Consider the following 17858-nt stretch of genomic DNA (forward strand, 5'->3'; position numbering starts at 1 on the left):
TGTTGGGGTCCTGAACTCTCTCCCCGTTGTTTTACTTGTGTGTTAATCGTGTGCTGTGTCTCGTCACCGTGGGATAGGGGGAACGGTATTTCGGTTTCTTTGTGTGTCTTAGCATGAAGGAATTGACAATAAAGCTGACTCTGACTCTGACATGGGTACAATTTATTTATTTATTTTTTTTATTTTTTTTATTCGGATATCATACGGAGGCCGCCATTACAGATGCGCTTTCTTCTCTGCTGTTCACTTCAAACACGCTCCATACGAACACAATGCTCTCGTATCAGACGCTTGCTCGATCACCTGCTCGTTTGCTGTCACAATGTACCCTACACAAATCCGAAACATTTCTTCGCTATTGAGTTTGCTAGCGCATGCGCAGTGATACTGACCGGCAGAATAACATCCGGTTGTTCCCAAAGATGATCTTTTTTCTGAAATAATTTTACGTTTACGGACTTAAGTAGGAGTCAAAATTTGGGTGAGTATTATACATGGGTACAGGTTTTTTTCCAGCATCGACATGCCATTTTTAGGGTGCGTATTATACATGGGGGCGCATTATGCATGGAAAAAAACGGTAATACATTATAAGACCGAAGCTGCGGGCCATATGAAATCTGATCGGGGGCCGGATTTGGCCCGCGGGCCGGATTTTGGACATGCCTGAACTAGACTATTTAAAATTTCCAAAATACGTACCTTTGATTTTCTTTTTTTTTTTTAAGCAAAGTGTGGAAATTATCTTTCCTGTATTTTCTTAAAATTGAAGTAAATTTGTTGTGAATTGTTTTTTTTAATGTGAATTTATAAGGCCTTTTGTCATCCATGGCTCGTAGTTTTCTCCTGTATTTTATTTCCTTATGTTTGACTGAATGAGTGGGCAATGTAAACTCAACAGTGAAATAAAAGTAGACAAAGTTTTTATAAACTCTATCCAGGTCGTTTTCATTGAGAACTGCAATCCATTATTGGTTTTGTGAACTCTGAGAGCTGTTGTGGTTATTCTTTTATATGTGGTTTTGGGGTCCTTGCTGTGCTTTGGTGTTGAGGAGTATGGCATAATGATAAAAGTGGTAAATGCTCACAAATATCACTGCATAAAATCCCTGAGATTATTCTGTTATCAGTAACATTTGAAAATATATTGTCAATTGCGGATGCACTAGCTGTAGTGACCTTTGTTGGTTTAGTGATTCTTGGAAATATTGAGCTATACATCATGTTAAGAAAATATTCAGTGTGCTTATGATTATTATACTTCAATAAATCTATATTAGTATCTCCACAGACAATAACATCTTTCTGTGAGATTATTTGAGAATACATTTTCTTTAATTTTGCATCACAAAGCAAATTTCTTTTTTCATCACACATTTTTAAACCAAAGGGTCAACCATAATAATGTTTAACCCACTCTTAAAGACAAATTATAAGGAACTCTCTTCATGGTGCGAAGGACATGGCACAGTATTTTTGTAATATTGTTAAAAAAATAATAATGATAAAATTATGTGCAAGGATTGTTAACATTTCAAAATATATCAAGACAACTACGGAAAAAGCCAAATAAAAACAACACAGACTCAATATACAAATTAAGAAACTAGGATTAGAATTATAAATCAATATACAAATTAAACATTTAAATAAAATGCAATCAACAGTAGCAATGAAAATATGTTCATATCAAGCATGCAAATCAATATTGTAACCCAATAAGTAAAAAAAAATTAAAAATATATACATGGTGCAAAGTAGGGCCGCACGATATTGGAAAAACATAAGCTATTCAATAAGGTTGTTGAATATAGGGATATCAATATTGGTATTGCAATATAAGCATGTACCTTTTATATACAACAGTGGTGATATCTGATACAGTGACATTGCACAGAATTTTTGTGAAAAATGTAATTGCCGGGTTCTGCAATATTTAAATTACTGTTACAACATTATCAGGAACCGATGATTAGGATATGTTGGTGTAGTTATTGCAATTGTTTCCTCACAAGCTGGAACTTCATGACACAAATTTCCGCATTGACAAACTAGCCTGGGTTTTGAGAACGACCCTCTTCTCCGAAGGTGTCTTGCATCAGCACTTCATCTTATTAAATGGTCTCTCATGCTATTCTGTCATCGGATAGCACCACATTATTCCTTAAATGTTTCCTAACCATTGCAGCCTGGTGGGTTGTTTTTTCCTTGCCCTCCAGTGGGCTTATGATCAGGTGATATATGTAGTTAATATTTGTTAACTGTAGGTTTGTAAAGCCCTTTGACTCTATATAAACTCTATAACTAGTAAATTAATTTGACCTGAAATGTACTGTATATTGCAGATGGTCAAACTGTTTCTATTTGCTATTAGGGAAATACCTAATCAATTCTACTTAGGGTGACCAATCGTCTCGCGTAACACATGCATGTACAACCCTTGAAGCTCAATTCAACCGCCCCCCAAATTGAGGCCGTGTCCGCAAAATCCATGCTTGAAATCCAATGCTGATCGTCAATAGGGATGTGTATTGGGCTGTCAAAAAGAGTGATGTGTATTGGGAGCCCTTCTCACGTTCACTTGAAAGAGCCCATACATTATTGTCAATTACAAATTGACAGAGCCTAATTGTCAATTAGTCACTGACTGCCAGCACGAGCAAAGTCATGGCAATAAACACTCATAGTATAGAGCAGTGGTTCCCAAAGTGGGCGGTACCACCCCCCTCGGGGCGGTGGAAAGATCTGGGGGGGCGGTGAGGAAGAAAGGGGCGGTAGGGGGGCGGTAGGGGGGCGGCAGTCGATTTGTACACAACACGCCGCTCTGGCCCAGTCAGATCCGACAGCATAGACTACAAAAGCAAAAGCTCAGGTTTGTAATTTCAAGCTTGTAATGTTCAGAATTTTATCTTATAATAAAAACCGCATTCTGGCGGTCAACATCATCTTGAGTTCAAGTCAACATGAAATTGGGGACTCGCCAGAACGCGCCGTGTTGTGTTGTGTTGAGCTGGTTAGGGCAGTGGTCCCCAACCACCGGCCCGCGGACCGGTACCGGTCCGTGGGTCACTTGGTACCGGGCCGCCAAGCCGCACAGAATTTTTTTTTTTATCGACGATCAATTAATTCAGGTCAAGACACTCGTCCCGGTCACGTGACATGTTTCCCCAGTCGAGCCCGCAAAGCTAATATGTGGCGACAGGCTAACTAACCAGGCAGTGAAGCATTCAAAACTGCTTCAACACATGGAGACCAAGCATCCTGCAATAAAAGACAAACCTTAAATCACTTCGGGTGTCATTGTCTCCGATTACGTCTAGATGGGACCGGCTCGTTTCTGAGAAACAAACTCAGTGCTCCCACTAATTCAACGTAATGGTAATGATATTATAAATGTATTATTTATTTATTTATATAAATAAATTGGTTTACTAAATACTAAATTGGGTTTTATTTGTGAAATACACATTTGTGTTTAACCTTTCTCTTTTCAAATTGCAGCAAACCAAATATCAAGAAAGAGGTGTTTGTTTCCATATGTGCCTTGGGGGGGGGGGGGGGGGGGCGCTAGGAATTCACTGGGGAGCCAAAGGGGGCGCCAGCCTGCAAAAGTTTGGGAACCACTGGTATAGAGGCTGCACGTGAAGAAAATCAGAACCAACAGTAAAAGGAGAGTTATATCTGGACATGCGGCTCAGCTACTCAAAGTCAATCTTAGTATACAAAAGTGATCTGGATAAATGTTTTTTTTTTTTTTAAACAGCAGAGCTTTTTTAAAAGTCAATTTAGATTTACTGAATAAAATAAAATTGACTGTCATACAATTTGAATTTAAGAAATAAAAACTGTTTAATGTATTTATAAAAATCGTAGTTTGTTCATCATATTGGCAATCCTTTTTTCAATTCCCAGGGATTAACCTGGCAAAAATAATGGAATTAAATGAAATAAAAGAATCATAATTTCAAAAACAATAACAAATAGGGTGGCACGGTGACGCACTGGTTAAGACGTCCGCCTCACAGTGCAGAGGTTGCAGGTTCGATCCGGCTACGTCCTTCCTGTGCAGAATTTGCATGTTCTCACCGTACCTGTACAGGTTTCTTCTGGGTACTTGGGTACTATATCAAAAACATGCATGGTAGGCCGATTGAGCATTCTAAATTGCCCGTAGGTTTGAGTGTGAATGGTTGTTCGTCTATGTGGGCCCTGCGATTGGTTGGCAATCAGTTCAGGGTTTACGCCGCTTACGCCCAAAAACTACTGGGATAGGTTCCAGCCCAACCGTGACCATTCTGAGGATATAGCGGTTTGAATTATGGATAGATGAACAATAATAAATTGTTCCACATAGTCAAAAGGTTGCACCCCAAATGAAGTTGTGTATTCGCAAAACTGCTCTGCAAAGGAAAAAATATATATTTTGAGCCTTGACTCTGCTCCTGGCATAGAAACGCCGTTCTCAGCATTTAACCCGAACCTTGTCCCTCAGATACATACCCTTTAGGTTTATTTGCAGGTGGTCATTTTTTATTACGTATTTTTATCAATTACATCACATCCGTTGGGGCGGGACTACCAAATAAGATAATGGTTGCGCAAATCCGCCATCTTTATTACTCAGAGAGAATATTGTAGTTCAAATAACTCAAGGATGCCAAAGTGGAGAGATCAAAAAGTTCTATTGTTGGATGCATCAATCCACACAACTCATTGCACCGTCCCCCACCATCAGAACCTCAAAAAAGTGCCTGGTCAAATTTCATTTTTCAAGCAGTGTTCCCACGTCTGTGGGCAAAGTCATGCTTGTTCAAGGACGAGTGTTTCAGAAATCTTTTGTTAGAATAGAAATTCGCTGATAGACTTCGTTTCGTTGATGGTTCATTTCTTTCAATCTACGGAAACGACGGACACAGTAAAGCACTATGCTTAAAATGACAAAAATAATGAACTATATTTCAATTTAATAATATTGCGTGTCTATGCACTCGTTTTCATAGCATTAGCGTCAGTCTTTCTGCTGATTTTAGAGTATTGCGCTCTATGCTTTCACATCTTGTGGATGTATTTTGCGTAGTTGAATCAGATGAATTGCATCGAAGGTATTATTCTTGGGGAGCACAATGTGTTAAATGCATTTGTTAGCTTCTCGCTAACGCTAGCATCAGCTTCCTGGTTAACTTGACTGCAGTGCTTGTTTACAATACGTGTTCATAAATATTGTGAGGGAATTTATTTTGTTACGTGTTCTGTATGTATGGACAAGTCCTCTGCCATTTACATCTTTTAATCAATCAAAACGTTTGCGGCGCAAATAAACGCTACCTCGGCTAAAAATTATAAATATGTCAACCGGAAAGGGAGGCACACATCTTGCGGCCTGGAGGGAGTGGGGTGTGAAGTATCTCATTTGCATTTAAAGACACCGCACCAAAACGGCTTGTTCTGAGACACACCTCAGAACAAGTATAAAAGAGGAACCTGTGATCAAAACGAGGAATTCAGACAAAAGCATCGTTGTTCCACTTTATATAGACCACAATTGAATGAGTAAAATGTAAAACAGAAGAATTTATTAACGTGATATGTAAGCTTTAAACTATCGATATGAAACTATAAATCATAATGGAGCACGGTGAATGCATGCGTCTCATCGAGGGAGTATGGCCGGTGTGAAAGTAAAGAAAGTAAAAAAAAAATATTGTGAAAATCAGTATCCGCTGCTGCAGGAGCGCACTTGCATTGAGTGAAAGGGGGAAGCCGTTGCAACAGACAGTACCAGCCTGTTTTCAATAAAATCATGAGGAATACTACACCATTGTGTTTGTCAAATACTATCTTTAGAAGCTAGGTTCCTTTTCTTTTCTTTTATTGTTTTAAGTTCTCACTCGCCTTCTGCGCGAGGTGTGTTCAATGACCACTCACACAGTCGGAAAACTCATTAATTGCACCAAAAAGAAACGAGTTTGTGAGCACATTGCAGGGAGTATGTGGAAGCATACAAAAATTTATTAGCCTGACTTTTTCTGCGTCTTCTCCGTGGTATGTTTAGCAAGTGTAGAAAATTAGAACAGGTTCCCCCCTCCCCAAGCAAAGTTAGGAGGTCAAGAATAAAGTGACATTTAATGTTTGTTATATATAATGTTTGAAAAAGCAAAGATAAAACTGTTGCGACTGGTTGCCTGCGATTGGCTGGCAACCAGTTCAGGGTGTCCCCCACCTACTGCCCGATGACGGCTGGGATAGGCTCCAGCACGCCCACGACCCCCCTGGGGACAAAGCGGTACAGAAAATGGATGGATGGATGGAAAACTGTTGTGTTTTTTTTTTTTTTGTGTTTGACACAGTGTAATAGAGCAAAAAGTGTGACTTTTGGGATAGTCCGGCACGGATAGTTTTCTTTTACATTGATTCCAAGGGGAAACGTTGCTACGACTTACAGACCTTTCTACTTACAAACCAGATTGTGGAACAAATTAAGTTCGTAAGTTAGGTACCACTGCACCCATGTTGTTTTTGCTAATAGTAGATAAAAATGCATATTAAATAATATATTAGATTGATTAGGGTTATGACAAGGACAGGCATGCATGTCAATTATGTTCAGAGCGACCATTGAGCTGTGATAGTTATATCATTGCAAGAATGTGTCTTTTACAGATAAGTGGATTAGTGTCTTTACAGAAGATGTGATTTACCACAGAGAGATGTACTGTATTTTTCGGACTATAAGTCGCTCTGGAATATAGGTCGCATTAGCCATAAAATGCACAATAACGTGAAAAAAACCATTTATAAGTCGCTCCCGAGTATAAGTCGCATTTTGGGGGAAATGTATTCGACAAAATCCAACACCAAGAACAGACATGAACGAGCAACAACAGGCTAAACGATAGGTATGCTAACGTGACATAAACACAAACGAAGAGCTGAGAACGGGCCTGACGTAACATTCAGAGTTATTCAAATAACTATTACATAAATAACACGTTTATAAAACCATCTGTGTCACTCCAATTCATTAAATCCATCGATCGTCCTTTATGTCAACAATGGGTGCGCGCCGCTGACGGCGCTTGCACTTCAAAATATTCCACAGGCCCATATAACGATATATAAATTATATATCAAATAACTATTATATAAGCAGTAGTATTATCAAACCATCTGTGTCTTTCCAAATCATTAAATCCATCGATCGTCCTTTATGTCAACAATGCCGGCCGGGTGCGCCGCTGACGGCACTTGCACTTCAAAATATTCCACAGGCCCATATAACGATATATAAATTAATCAAATAACTATTATACAAGCAATAATATTATCAAACCATCTGTGTCACTCCAAATCATTAAATCCATCGATCAAATTCCTCGTCCTTTGTCAACAACGCCGCGCGTGCGCCCTGACGTCAGCCTCATCGTTATTCCACAGATCTAGTATATAACTATATTGGAGCGTTAACAAAGTACAAGGAAAGGTAAACGGCTCTTTATTTAACAAAACAAGAGTTCAACGAGCCAACAACTACTGAACTGTAATGATAAAAACATATAGAAGTTGCTACACGAAATAAAATATATCAAATAACTAACATAAATAGTTCACTGCCACACGGCCCCAAGCCCCGGCGCCGACTTTTAGGCGTGGACTTCCATCCCCGGAGGTGACACTTCCAGCCACGGAGGTGGAAGAGAGCTCCATAGAATAGGACCGGGCGTGCATAAAAGCATTGTCTGAGCCCCATCCACCGTCCCCGGACAGCCATCCGGCCGAGCGCCGGCCCCCGACTTCCATCCACGGAGGTGAAAGAGAGCTCCGTAGAGTAGGACCGGGCGTGCGTAAAAGCCATGTCCGAGCCCCATCCACCGTCTCCGGACAGCCACCCGGCCGAGCGCCGGCCCCGACTTCCATCCAAGGGGGTTAAAGAGAGCCCCGTAGAGTAGGACCGGGCGTGCGTAAAAGCCATGTCCGAGCCCCATCCACCGTCCCCGGACAGCCACCCGGCCGAGCGCCGGCCCCCGACTTCTATCCACGGAGGTGAAAGAGCGCTCCGTAGAGTAGGACCGGGCGTGCGTAAGAGCCACAATACTTTTTCAAACCTTCTGTGTCACTCCAAATCATTAAATCCTTCAAACTCTTCGTCCTCCGTGTCACTTACAAACAAAGCCGCTAATGATGCCGGTAGTGCGTGGGGCCCTTCGTCATCTCGTGATCGAATCTTTGTCCTTTATGTAAACAACCGCCGCGCCGCTCCGCTGACGTCACTTGAAATTCAAATTACAGTAATCCCTTGCTACATCGCGGTTCGTTTATCGCAGTTTCACTTTTCTTTTCGGGGGGAATTTTGAAAATTTATGAAAAGATTCACATATAAGTCGCTCCTCAGTATAAGTCTCCCTACCACCCAAACTATGAAAAAAAACACGACTTATAGTCCGAAAAATACGGTAACTGTGGTGATTAATGAAATGTCTTGGGTTTGTGAGAGGCCTATCTCCTCATGAACAAAGAATCCACAAAGCACTTGGCCAAGATCAACTCCCAAAGTTACTAAAAGGCATCTGGGTCCGGTTAAATGCAAAGCAAAATTAGTCAATACTCTCTGCTAGCTAATGGGTTAATGTGTTATGGCGTGTGGGAGGGCTTGTATGAAATGAAGAGGAAAATCTTGAACTGTTCGTACCTGTGTGTGTGAAGGTGGTAATCCTTTCCGTCCATACACTCCAACAAGAGCATCTTTCTGCACTGAGATGTTAAATTTCAGGAACTGTGGTTGGTCAATGTAAAGCTGTGACCGCCAAAAGACACCTACAAATAGATCAGAAGAATAAAGCATGGACGTCAGTATCAGCTCAGTGATGTGGTGACATGACATTGACATAGGCTGTTTGAGTGCATGTGAGTAATTAACCTGGAGGGACCTCTTGAATTGCTCTTCTGCCCACATCCCCTTCTCCCGTGTCTATTGTATTATTTTCTAGGAGGATTTTACCTGCAGACAAGCAAATAATCACTATTATACCTGCAAAAAGTACATTCAGTTGGGACTGACATTATCCACAATGTAAGATTCATATTGAGCAATCTCGATTCAACATCTTGATATCACATTTCTCAGTGACAAATGGGACGTCAAACGCTGCGCGTTCGCTTCTCTTCTCAGGGGGGGGGGGTGCTAATGGGACGTCAAACGCTGCGTGTTCGCTTCTCTTCCGGGGGGGGGGGGGGGGGTGTTGCTAATGGGACGTCAAACGCTGTGCGTTCGCTTGTCTTCGGGGGGGGGGTGCTAAGGGGACGTCAAACGCTGCGCGTTCGCTTCTCTTCCGGGGGGGGGGTGCTAATGGGACGTCAAACGCTTTGTGTGGCGGGCTCCATCTAGTGTGGAAACTGAGAAGTGCAACAGAGTTGAGCTCAAGCTTCTTGTGCGGGCCATATTCAATTATGTTTTCAGAATTTGCTGCGGGCCAATAAAAACTGGACCGCGAGCCGCAGTTGGCCCGCGGGCCGTAGTTTGGAGACCCCTGGTGTAAAGGGTGTGTAGGGTGTGTGTGTGTGGTGTGTGTGTGTGGTTCTGCAACAGACAGAAATACAGCACGTAAGTCAACGCTCAACTTCTGACGTCACACAACACTAGTAGACGAAACACATTACGTAACTAACTGCGTGTAACGGTTCCGCTATACTAAATAACCATGAATGAAATACTCTCGGCAACACACCAAACATAAGTCATCGAGACAACAAAATACATTTGCTGGCGACCATCAGTCGCCGTGTCGCTGCGTAACGACTGTAGTCATGCGTGTACGCTGCTCGTACGATGCGAGGCAAACTTAAAGGAGCGCGCCAGAGCTGTCAATCAAACGGCACGCACACGAAGCAAAACACGATCGGACAAACGGCACAACAGTGCACAGTAGTAACAATGAAATGTATATACCCACTTTGTGTCAACGATCACAGCAACATACTCAGTCGATACTAGCAACCTTTAACTTACCGCTGCGCACAAGTGAATGGGTACAATGTCTAGACCCCGATTTTAAGACGACCCCCACTTTTTCAGTCTTATTTCAATGCAAAAAACATCGTCTTATATTTGGGCCAATACGGTAATATTATTTTGTAATTTGTAATAATTATATCTTATTAATGCTCACATTTTTAAATGTTTCTACATTCCCTACTGCAATTTTCCCGATACATTTGTATGCATAGATCTGATTTTTTTAGACTTCCAAGATTTTCGAAACAACGTGCTTTTAGGGTTAATGCGATTCCCAAATTCTGGTCCCCAAAGTGCGCATGAACTCAAGGTTCAGCTGTAACTTGGTAAAGAAAATCCATTTGTTACAAATTGTGGAAACAAGCAGGTATATAATGGATATTTTGGGCTTTATGTTCAGTTTCACATACGTAGATAGACTTTAAGAAACAAGAGGCACTCATGTCACTTTTCAAGGTATCATACAGAAATTAACATTTCCAACATCTGGGTGGTAAACCAGCATTAAGTGAAATATTTGCAGAAACTTTATCCCAGTGTAGACAGAGCACATGGCTCTTACATTGATTTTGTGGCAGCCTCCCAGGAGTGCTCTCTCTTTTCCACTTTATTTCCTTCTTTTCTCCTTTCTCTTTCTTTCTATTTGTCCATTCGGGGATGCTGGTGCCTTCTACCGCACCTCGGCGTGTGCAGATCGGTTCGGATCGGATATTTTTTTCCGTGGAAGCCGGATGGCTGCGCACATCGGTCGGGACCGGCGCGACTCAACGACAGCCATCCTGCTCATCCGGCCGATGCTGACCAGGTCCGGCTTCCGCGCCTTGGCCTCACATCCGCAACCCCTGTGAGAGGTCCGCTCCCTCGTGCTCGTCCGAACCAACGACCTTCGCCATGCCTGCGCCTTGGTGACCATCTGTCCAGGACGCTGCTCATGCGTTTGCTTGTTTTGTGATGTTTTAACGATCCACAACAACGGTCTATTGGGCACCGTTGGACTTGACTGCCCTTACACCTGTTAATGGACCTCGTGGAGGCTTTTTTTGTGTGTGTTTTTGGGGTGTTCTTATAGTATTGAGGGTGGCTGGTTGGTGGGACCGTTTACAATATTTAGGCCTCTCACCAGCTGGCGCGCTGTTATATTTTTTCTTTGTTCTTATCTTGTTACTTTGCTTTGATGACTTTTGACTTTCGCACTTATTGGCTTTCTTTGTGGCACCGTTGTGTGTGGCAGCCTTTTATAGGAGCCTATTGAGTTGCGCTCATGTCATCTGTGTGTCTTTATATACCCACTCTGTGGTATGAATGCTGCTGGGAACTTGAATTCCCCCCCCCAGGATCAATAAAGTATCAATCAATCAATTAACCTGTAATATACAACAAATGTTACTACCGTGTTTGAATATTTGGTTTAAGTATGATAATTAATCGGCTTCTCATAAAAATCCTGATGTATCAAACCAACAGGCACATATACACTTATAAATATAACAGTCACGGTTACTTTTACAACATCCAATAAATGTCTTGTTTCTCTGACTTTTATGGTATCAGCAGCGTTGCTCTTCTTCCCTAGACACTAAAAAAAAAGAGCTAAGACTTTAAATCAGCTAAATACATATAGCGGAAAGGAGTCATTGCTGTTACAATTTCAAACAAATATGCTGCGCCATTTGTTCAGATTCATCTTTGAATTTATAAAAGTTAATAAACCAATCAGATTGTTTTTTAAGAAAAGACTCACCATTGTCTGTGGATATCATGAAGGTGTTGGGAGTTGTACCTCTTCCCACTCCTTCATTTTCAAACGCTCCATATCCCTCACTCTCCTGTAGCTGCCAGTTCAGACCAAACAGGTGCATTGCTGCAGCGAGAGGAGGAACGTGAGAATGTGAGTGCAAAAAGCAGGAGCAAGTGCACCACAAAATAGCAAGCAATTATGGAAATATTGAAACTATAGAAGGGGTAAGGCAAAGGAAATCAACGAATAAGGAAATTTAGTCAGATAACTTTTTTCATTTTGGTCCCCAGAATAAAAAATGTAAAAAGGTTACATTTTTATATATATGTACCAAATTTTCCAGACTATAGGTCGTTACGGAGTATAAGTTGCACTAGCCATAAAATGCATTATAAAGAAAGTGCTGTGGACTCGGACTCGGGGACTCGGACTCGGTCATTTTTGCCGGACTCGGACTCGGTGCTGATTTTGACCGAGTCCACCGAGTCCGACAATAAAAAAAATACATTCATATCAACATTTGTGTTTGCTTCGCTTGAGTTCAATATGGTTTTTGGTCAAACGCGCATGCGCGTGAGGGGAAATCCCGCAAAGGAGGAGGGACAAACAGAGCGATTGGTTTTGCTGGCTTTTTAATGAATGGCGACTGTGACTACGGGGGCCCATTAGGTCCAGAAAAGCTGACAAGACGCTTGCCAAAATGGCAAGGAAAAAATGCACAGCTAAACGAATATATGACGATGAACACAGGACGTTTTTAACAGAGTTAAAGTTGTTTTTTGTTGAACGCTATGGCAAGCCATTCTGCCTGATATGTCGGACGTCATTGGCGCATTTAAAAGCTTCAAATGGTCAGCGCCACTTCAGCTCACTTCATGCCAATATCGATAAGGACTTTGCAAAAGGGACTGAATTTCGCAAGCACAAGTTTGGAGACTTTGAAAAGTCAGGCAGAAAAATAGGTACAGTTTTTCAAAAAAATTACGAAGCACTCAGAGACTGTCACACTTGCATTGTTTCAACTGGCTTGGAACATTGCACGGGCTAAAAAGCCATACAATGAAGTGGAGTTCGTTAAAATATGCCTCAGTGACGTTATTGAATTTTATTTTCATCATGCTGCTGAGAATGCGCGTAGGAATACTGTCCACAGCCTTGCTTGCTTGTTATGAAGACAAATTTAGTTGTTGCGTGCGCGCCCGCGCCTGCCTGCCTGCGTGCGTGCACGTACAAGACCCACAATGCCCCGCGCGCAGCCAAGATGGAAGAACCCGGGAGTAGCGAGAGAACAATGTTTTGCCTCTAGATTTGGGGGGGAAACGGAGCGTAAGTTACGATCAATGCGGCCACGTTGAGTTGCACTTAGGCTAATGTTTACATTATGTACCAATGTCAAGGACGATTATGTCACCCAGCTTATATCATTGATGTGTTTCGATAGTTGTGGGGTCGTCACTAATTATTTGTGTTTAGATAAATGTCTGAGCTATAATGGTGTAATTAATGATTAAAACTTGAAAGTATCTGTTTATTGTATTCGTTTATATGTTTAATAAAGACAAAGCCATCACAAAACTGTTGTAATTATTTAGATTTTGATCTAAATTAGCCTTGAATAAAGACTAAGCAGTCACATGAATTAACAGAAAAAAATGGACAGCCGGACTCGGACTCGGACTCGTGGTCAAGAGGCCGGACTCGGACTCGGTGCAAAAATCCGACCGAGTCCACACTTATATATATATATATAAGTCGCACTGAAGTATAAGTCGCATTTTTGGGGGAAATGTATTTGATAAAATCCAACACCAAGAACAGACCTGTCATCTTGAAAGGCAATTTAAAATAAAGATAGGTAACAACAGGCTGAACAGTACGGTATGCTAACGTTACATAAACACATAAACAAGGAACTAAGAATGTGCCTGACGTAATATATTAAAAGTTATTCAATTAACTATAGCATAAATAACATGCTAACAAGTTTATCAAACCATCCCAAGCCCAAAGGTGAGCGAATTTCCTCGTCTTCTTGGACACTAGCCATAGCACCAGCCCAGGAGCCGCGTAGTTGTCGGCTCCCCTTTCACGTGCCTGCTCTGCTGACAACACAACACGCCGCGCACTGCTCCCGGAAAGAGGAAGCAAGCAACAATGAACTGGATTTCAAAATAAAGTCGCGTCTAATGTCCGAGGTCAAAAACGGGCGATATAGATCGATGTTTACGTTTAGCATCGATGCCAACAAATCGTAGAGCATTATATCGATTAATCGATGTGTATCGATGAATCGTTACACCCCTAATTATTACTGCTGAGAGCCTCAACGCCTGCATGAAGCTCAACCTCACCGCATATCAACCGGACTGCAAAACCATCAGCAAAACGATGCAGCCCCAGAAGTCTCATTAATGGAAAAAATCGTTGGTCTTAATTAAAATACATGCATTTAATTGTATTTAGCCTATCGTTTTTTTTAAATGGTATGGCTGTCACGGAAAATTATTTTTAAAAAATGGGCATCCATGGCTCTGCCCGCCAAAATGGTTCCCGAACCCTGCTTTAAGCCAACTGAGCACAACAGTGTGTGTTTACAAACATGAGTAACATTAAGGCTCCAGGGACAAGTGTCAGCACATATGCGTGCATACAATAACAAATGATCACACAAGAGACACCAGATCATCAAAAACTATGCAACAGTTAATCTATAACCTGCTTCTTTTCATTTTTAATTAATCAGGGGGTCCCTAGTGTTTTTGTAGAAACCCTTAAATATTATTAGTACACTTATTAAGCCTGTTATTATTCTACTTACCATGACAAAAAGAGAGAGAGAAAAAAGGCTCCGTATCCTCCTCTATCATGATTAAACACAGTCCAATCCTGGTATGTTTGACCTAGGCCTATGAAAATTGTGAGGCACCCTGACATGTAAAAAAATAAAAATAAATAAATAAATAAATAAATAAAATGCATCTATCTTCTCAAATGTATAGAAAGTGAGATGTTTTTTTTTGCTGTACAACTGACTTATTTGTGCACATTTACAAGTGTTACAGTAGTAAGAGACTAATTGTCTGGTGAAGTCTTGGGATTCTGTAGGGACGCTAAGATGAAGTCTTCGTCGAATTGTGGGTTCGATGACTGTATTATGGACCCCTGTCTTTTGGAGGTCTCATTGTCTTTAATTGTCTAGGAAAAAAAGATGAGTACTTGACCTTCAGTGGTGTGAAGAGCATAAGAGCATCACATAAGAGCTCCACTCTGATTAAAACAATCCAGAAAACCAGGGATGAGACCGGCAAATGAAAAAAAACACTGAAAAGTAGACGGGGTCTGGGGGTCGCATGCCCCACTGGGGGGGTGGGGCACAGGCCCCCCAAATGGGGGCCGCAGGGGGCCAGGGGCCGCAGGCCCCCCCCCAATGGGGGCCGCAGTGGGCCAGGGGCCACAGGCCCACATTGGGGGCCGCAGGGGGCCACAGGGCCCACATTGGGGGCCGCAGGGGGCCGGGGGCCACAGGGCCCACAGGCCCCTATTGGGGGCCGCAGGGGGCCAGGGGCAACGCCCCGGAGGGGGCTCAGGGGGCAAAGCTCCTGGATTTGGGCAGTATAGCAACCCCAAAACCATTAATTTCATCACTCAATTTCAACAGTTTTGTTAAAAAAATATTCCTGCTTGGTGGGCTACCAAGGTGTATATAGTACATCAAAGTGGCACAATCAATTCTGGAGTTTTTCCTTTTGATGAAAACTGTTAATTTTTTGCAACATCTATCTATCTATCTATCTATCTATCTATCTATCTATCTATCTATCTATCTATCTATCTTTGAAGATTTATTCTTTAACGATATCATGACAAAAGCCTAACATTAACTTACATGTAGCATCATGTTACCCACATGCTTGTAAAAGTAAAAACGTACCTTTGTGTTTTTTTGTTTTGATGTGCTCCTTAATGTTCGAAGCGCCGCGACCTCCATAGCTTATCACATCTTGGCAAAGAATGCACAACACCTTCCCCGGGACATCTAATTTACGGATATGTTCCGTCAGGCAGGTGGTTACGGACTGTGTTCCGAGTTGTAAGACGATGCTGCTCTCGGGCCATGCCCATCTGAAGCAGTTCCTGATCCTGTTCGACTTGTCTATTTCCCTGGCATGATCCTTGTCTTTTTTCTCTAAAGCTTTCGCCATGCTGGCTAAAACCTTTGCTAATTAGGCAAATGAGTAGGCAAATGATGTGACGAAAGTAGCGCCAAAATGCTGCCGAAAATAAGGCGGCTGTTGTCGCAATACTGCTGCCAGCCCCCATATAAAAACAATGTTCTCAACAGATCTACACGATTCACGAAAATGATACTCCCGACGGAAAAAAACACGGAAATCCGCGGATCCGCGGAAGATTCTCATCCCTGAGAAAACAACATTGAAACAAGAACGTTCCCATGTCATGCCATTAAAATCTGCTTCCAATGTGCTGGGGTTACCTTAGTTGAAAATGCATGACCCCAAAATTTACTGCGGCAAATTGGCCAACTCCAAAATTAAAGAAGCAACTGCTTCTTGGGCCTTGTCAACTTTTATCAATGATTTATCCCTGACTACACCCAAAAAGCAGAACCTCTGACTCGGCTTACATCCTGTAAAATACAATTTAAATTGACACCAGAGGCTGAATCTGCACCTGCCAATCTTAAGCATTTGTTCACATTCCTGCTTAATTTTAAGTCATCTATTACTGATCTCCCTTGATTGAAGTAAACGCCATAGATTCAGGAGTCGGACCTGTCCTTTCTCATTGATCCCCAGTAAACCAGAAGCTCAACTGTTATGCCTTTTTCTCTTGACACCTTAGCCCAGTCAAAGCCAACTTTTATGTATCGTATTTTCCGGACTACAGCCACAAAACGCACAATGAAGAAGGAAAAAACATATATAAGTCACACATATAAGTGCACTAAGTTGCACTTTTGGGGGAAATATATTTGATAAAACCCAACACCAACGACAGATTTGTCATCTTGAAAGGCAATTTAAAATACAAATAGAATAGAGGCAACAACAGGCTGAATAATTGTACAGTATGCTAACATTACATGACACAAACAACACACTGAGAACGTGCCTGGTATGTTAACATATATTAAGAGTTATTCAGATAACTACAGTATAGTATAAATAATATGCTAACAAGTTTACGAAACCATCCGTGTCACTCCAAATAACTAAATCCAATGAAATCTTTATCCTCTGTGTCAATTTTAAACAACTCCGTTAACACCGGAGGTAGAAGATGCGGCGCTTCCTCTTCTACGTCGCTTACGTCAGACTCATCAACACAATTATCAACATAGGCCTAGAGCACCCTCTTGCGGTTTAGTGTGAAAGTAACATGTGAAATGATATAATAATGTGTTAATAATTTCACACATAAGTCGCTCCAGTGTATAAATCGCACAACCGGCCAAACTATGAAAAAAACTGTCCAGCAATTGTCCTTACCCAGCAGGAATAGAGGTATTGGCTGGAGGGGGATAGGGAACATTTCACTGTTTACGGACAACAACAACCTAGCACACATTTGAGTAGCCACGAGACTCAATTCCCCTCAAGCCCGTTCGGCTCTGTTGCTCACTTCAGTTTTGTCTTAACCAAGTGGGTCCAAAAACACTAAACCTGATTCTTTGTCCAGGCCCCATGATTCTGTAATTGATGATTGACCGAATTGTTTCTTTAAGTCAAACATATGAAGCTTTTTTGTTTTTTTTACCTCAAATGATGAGTCTAGGACAGAGATAATCATCTGCAACGATGGAGTTGCACAGGTGCTACTTTGGGAAGGGGAAAAGAAAGTCATGGAAGCCGTGAATGCCACTCTAGTTCCATCGGTGTGTCCAGAAGGGAAGCTGTTTTTCCCAAAGTGATTAAGGCCGGATGATCTACAGTGGGGACATGCTTCAAAAGTCGCATGCCATCCTGGAAAAGGTAAAACTCATTTCCTCATTGCCCAGATGTTCCGGTGACCCGAGTTGCTAAAAGACATTACGTAATTTATCAACACATATTCTGTGTCTGTGTACAATAAGTCTTCCAATAGATCTCC

The 17858-nt window shown here is 41.8% G+C and overlaps 1 protein-coding gene across 17 annotated transcripts in view; it reads right to left on the bottom strand.

Annotated features, from left to right (window-relative positions):
• Window positions 1–17858, bottom strand: part of tenm3 (teneurin transmembrane protein 3) — a 408252-nt gene that overhangs the window by 161642 nt on the left and 228752 nt on the right. For all 17 annotated transcript variants that reach the window (XM_037253940.1, XM_037253950.1, XM_037254006.1 and 14 more), the window contains 3 exons: window positions 11751–11870; window positions 8915–8995; window positions 8687–8811 (listed from right to left, as the gene is read on the bottom strand). In XM_037253940.1, the coding sequence (XP_037109835.1) occupies window positions 8687–8811; window positions 8915–8995; window positions 11751–11870 (326 nt within the window). The remainder of the gene's footprint in view (window positions 1–8686; window positions 8812–8914; window positions 8996–11750; window positions 11871–17858) is intronic.

The sequence above is a fragment of the Syngnathus acus genome, chromosome 1 (genome assembly GCF_901709675.1).
Source record: "Syngnathus acus chromosome 1, fSynAcu1.2, whole genome shotgun sequence".
In the NCBI taxonomy this organism is placed as follows: Eukaryota; Metazoa; Chordata; class Actinopteri; order Syngnathiformes; family Syngnathidae; genus Syngnathus; species Syngnathus acus.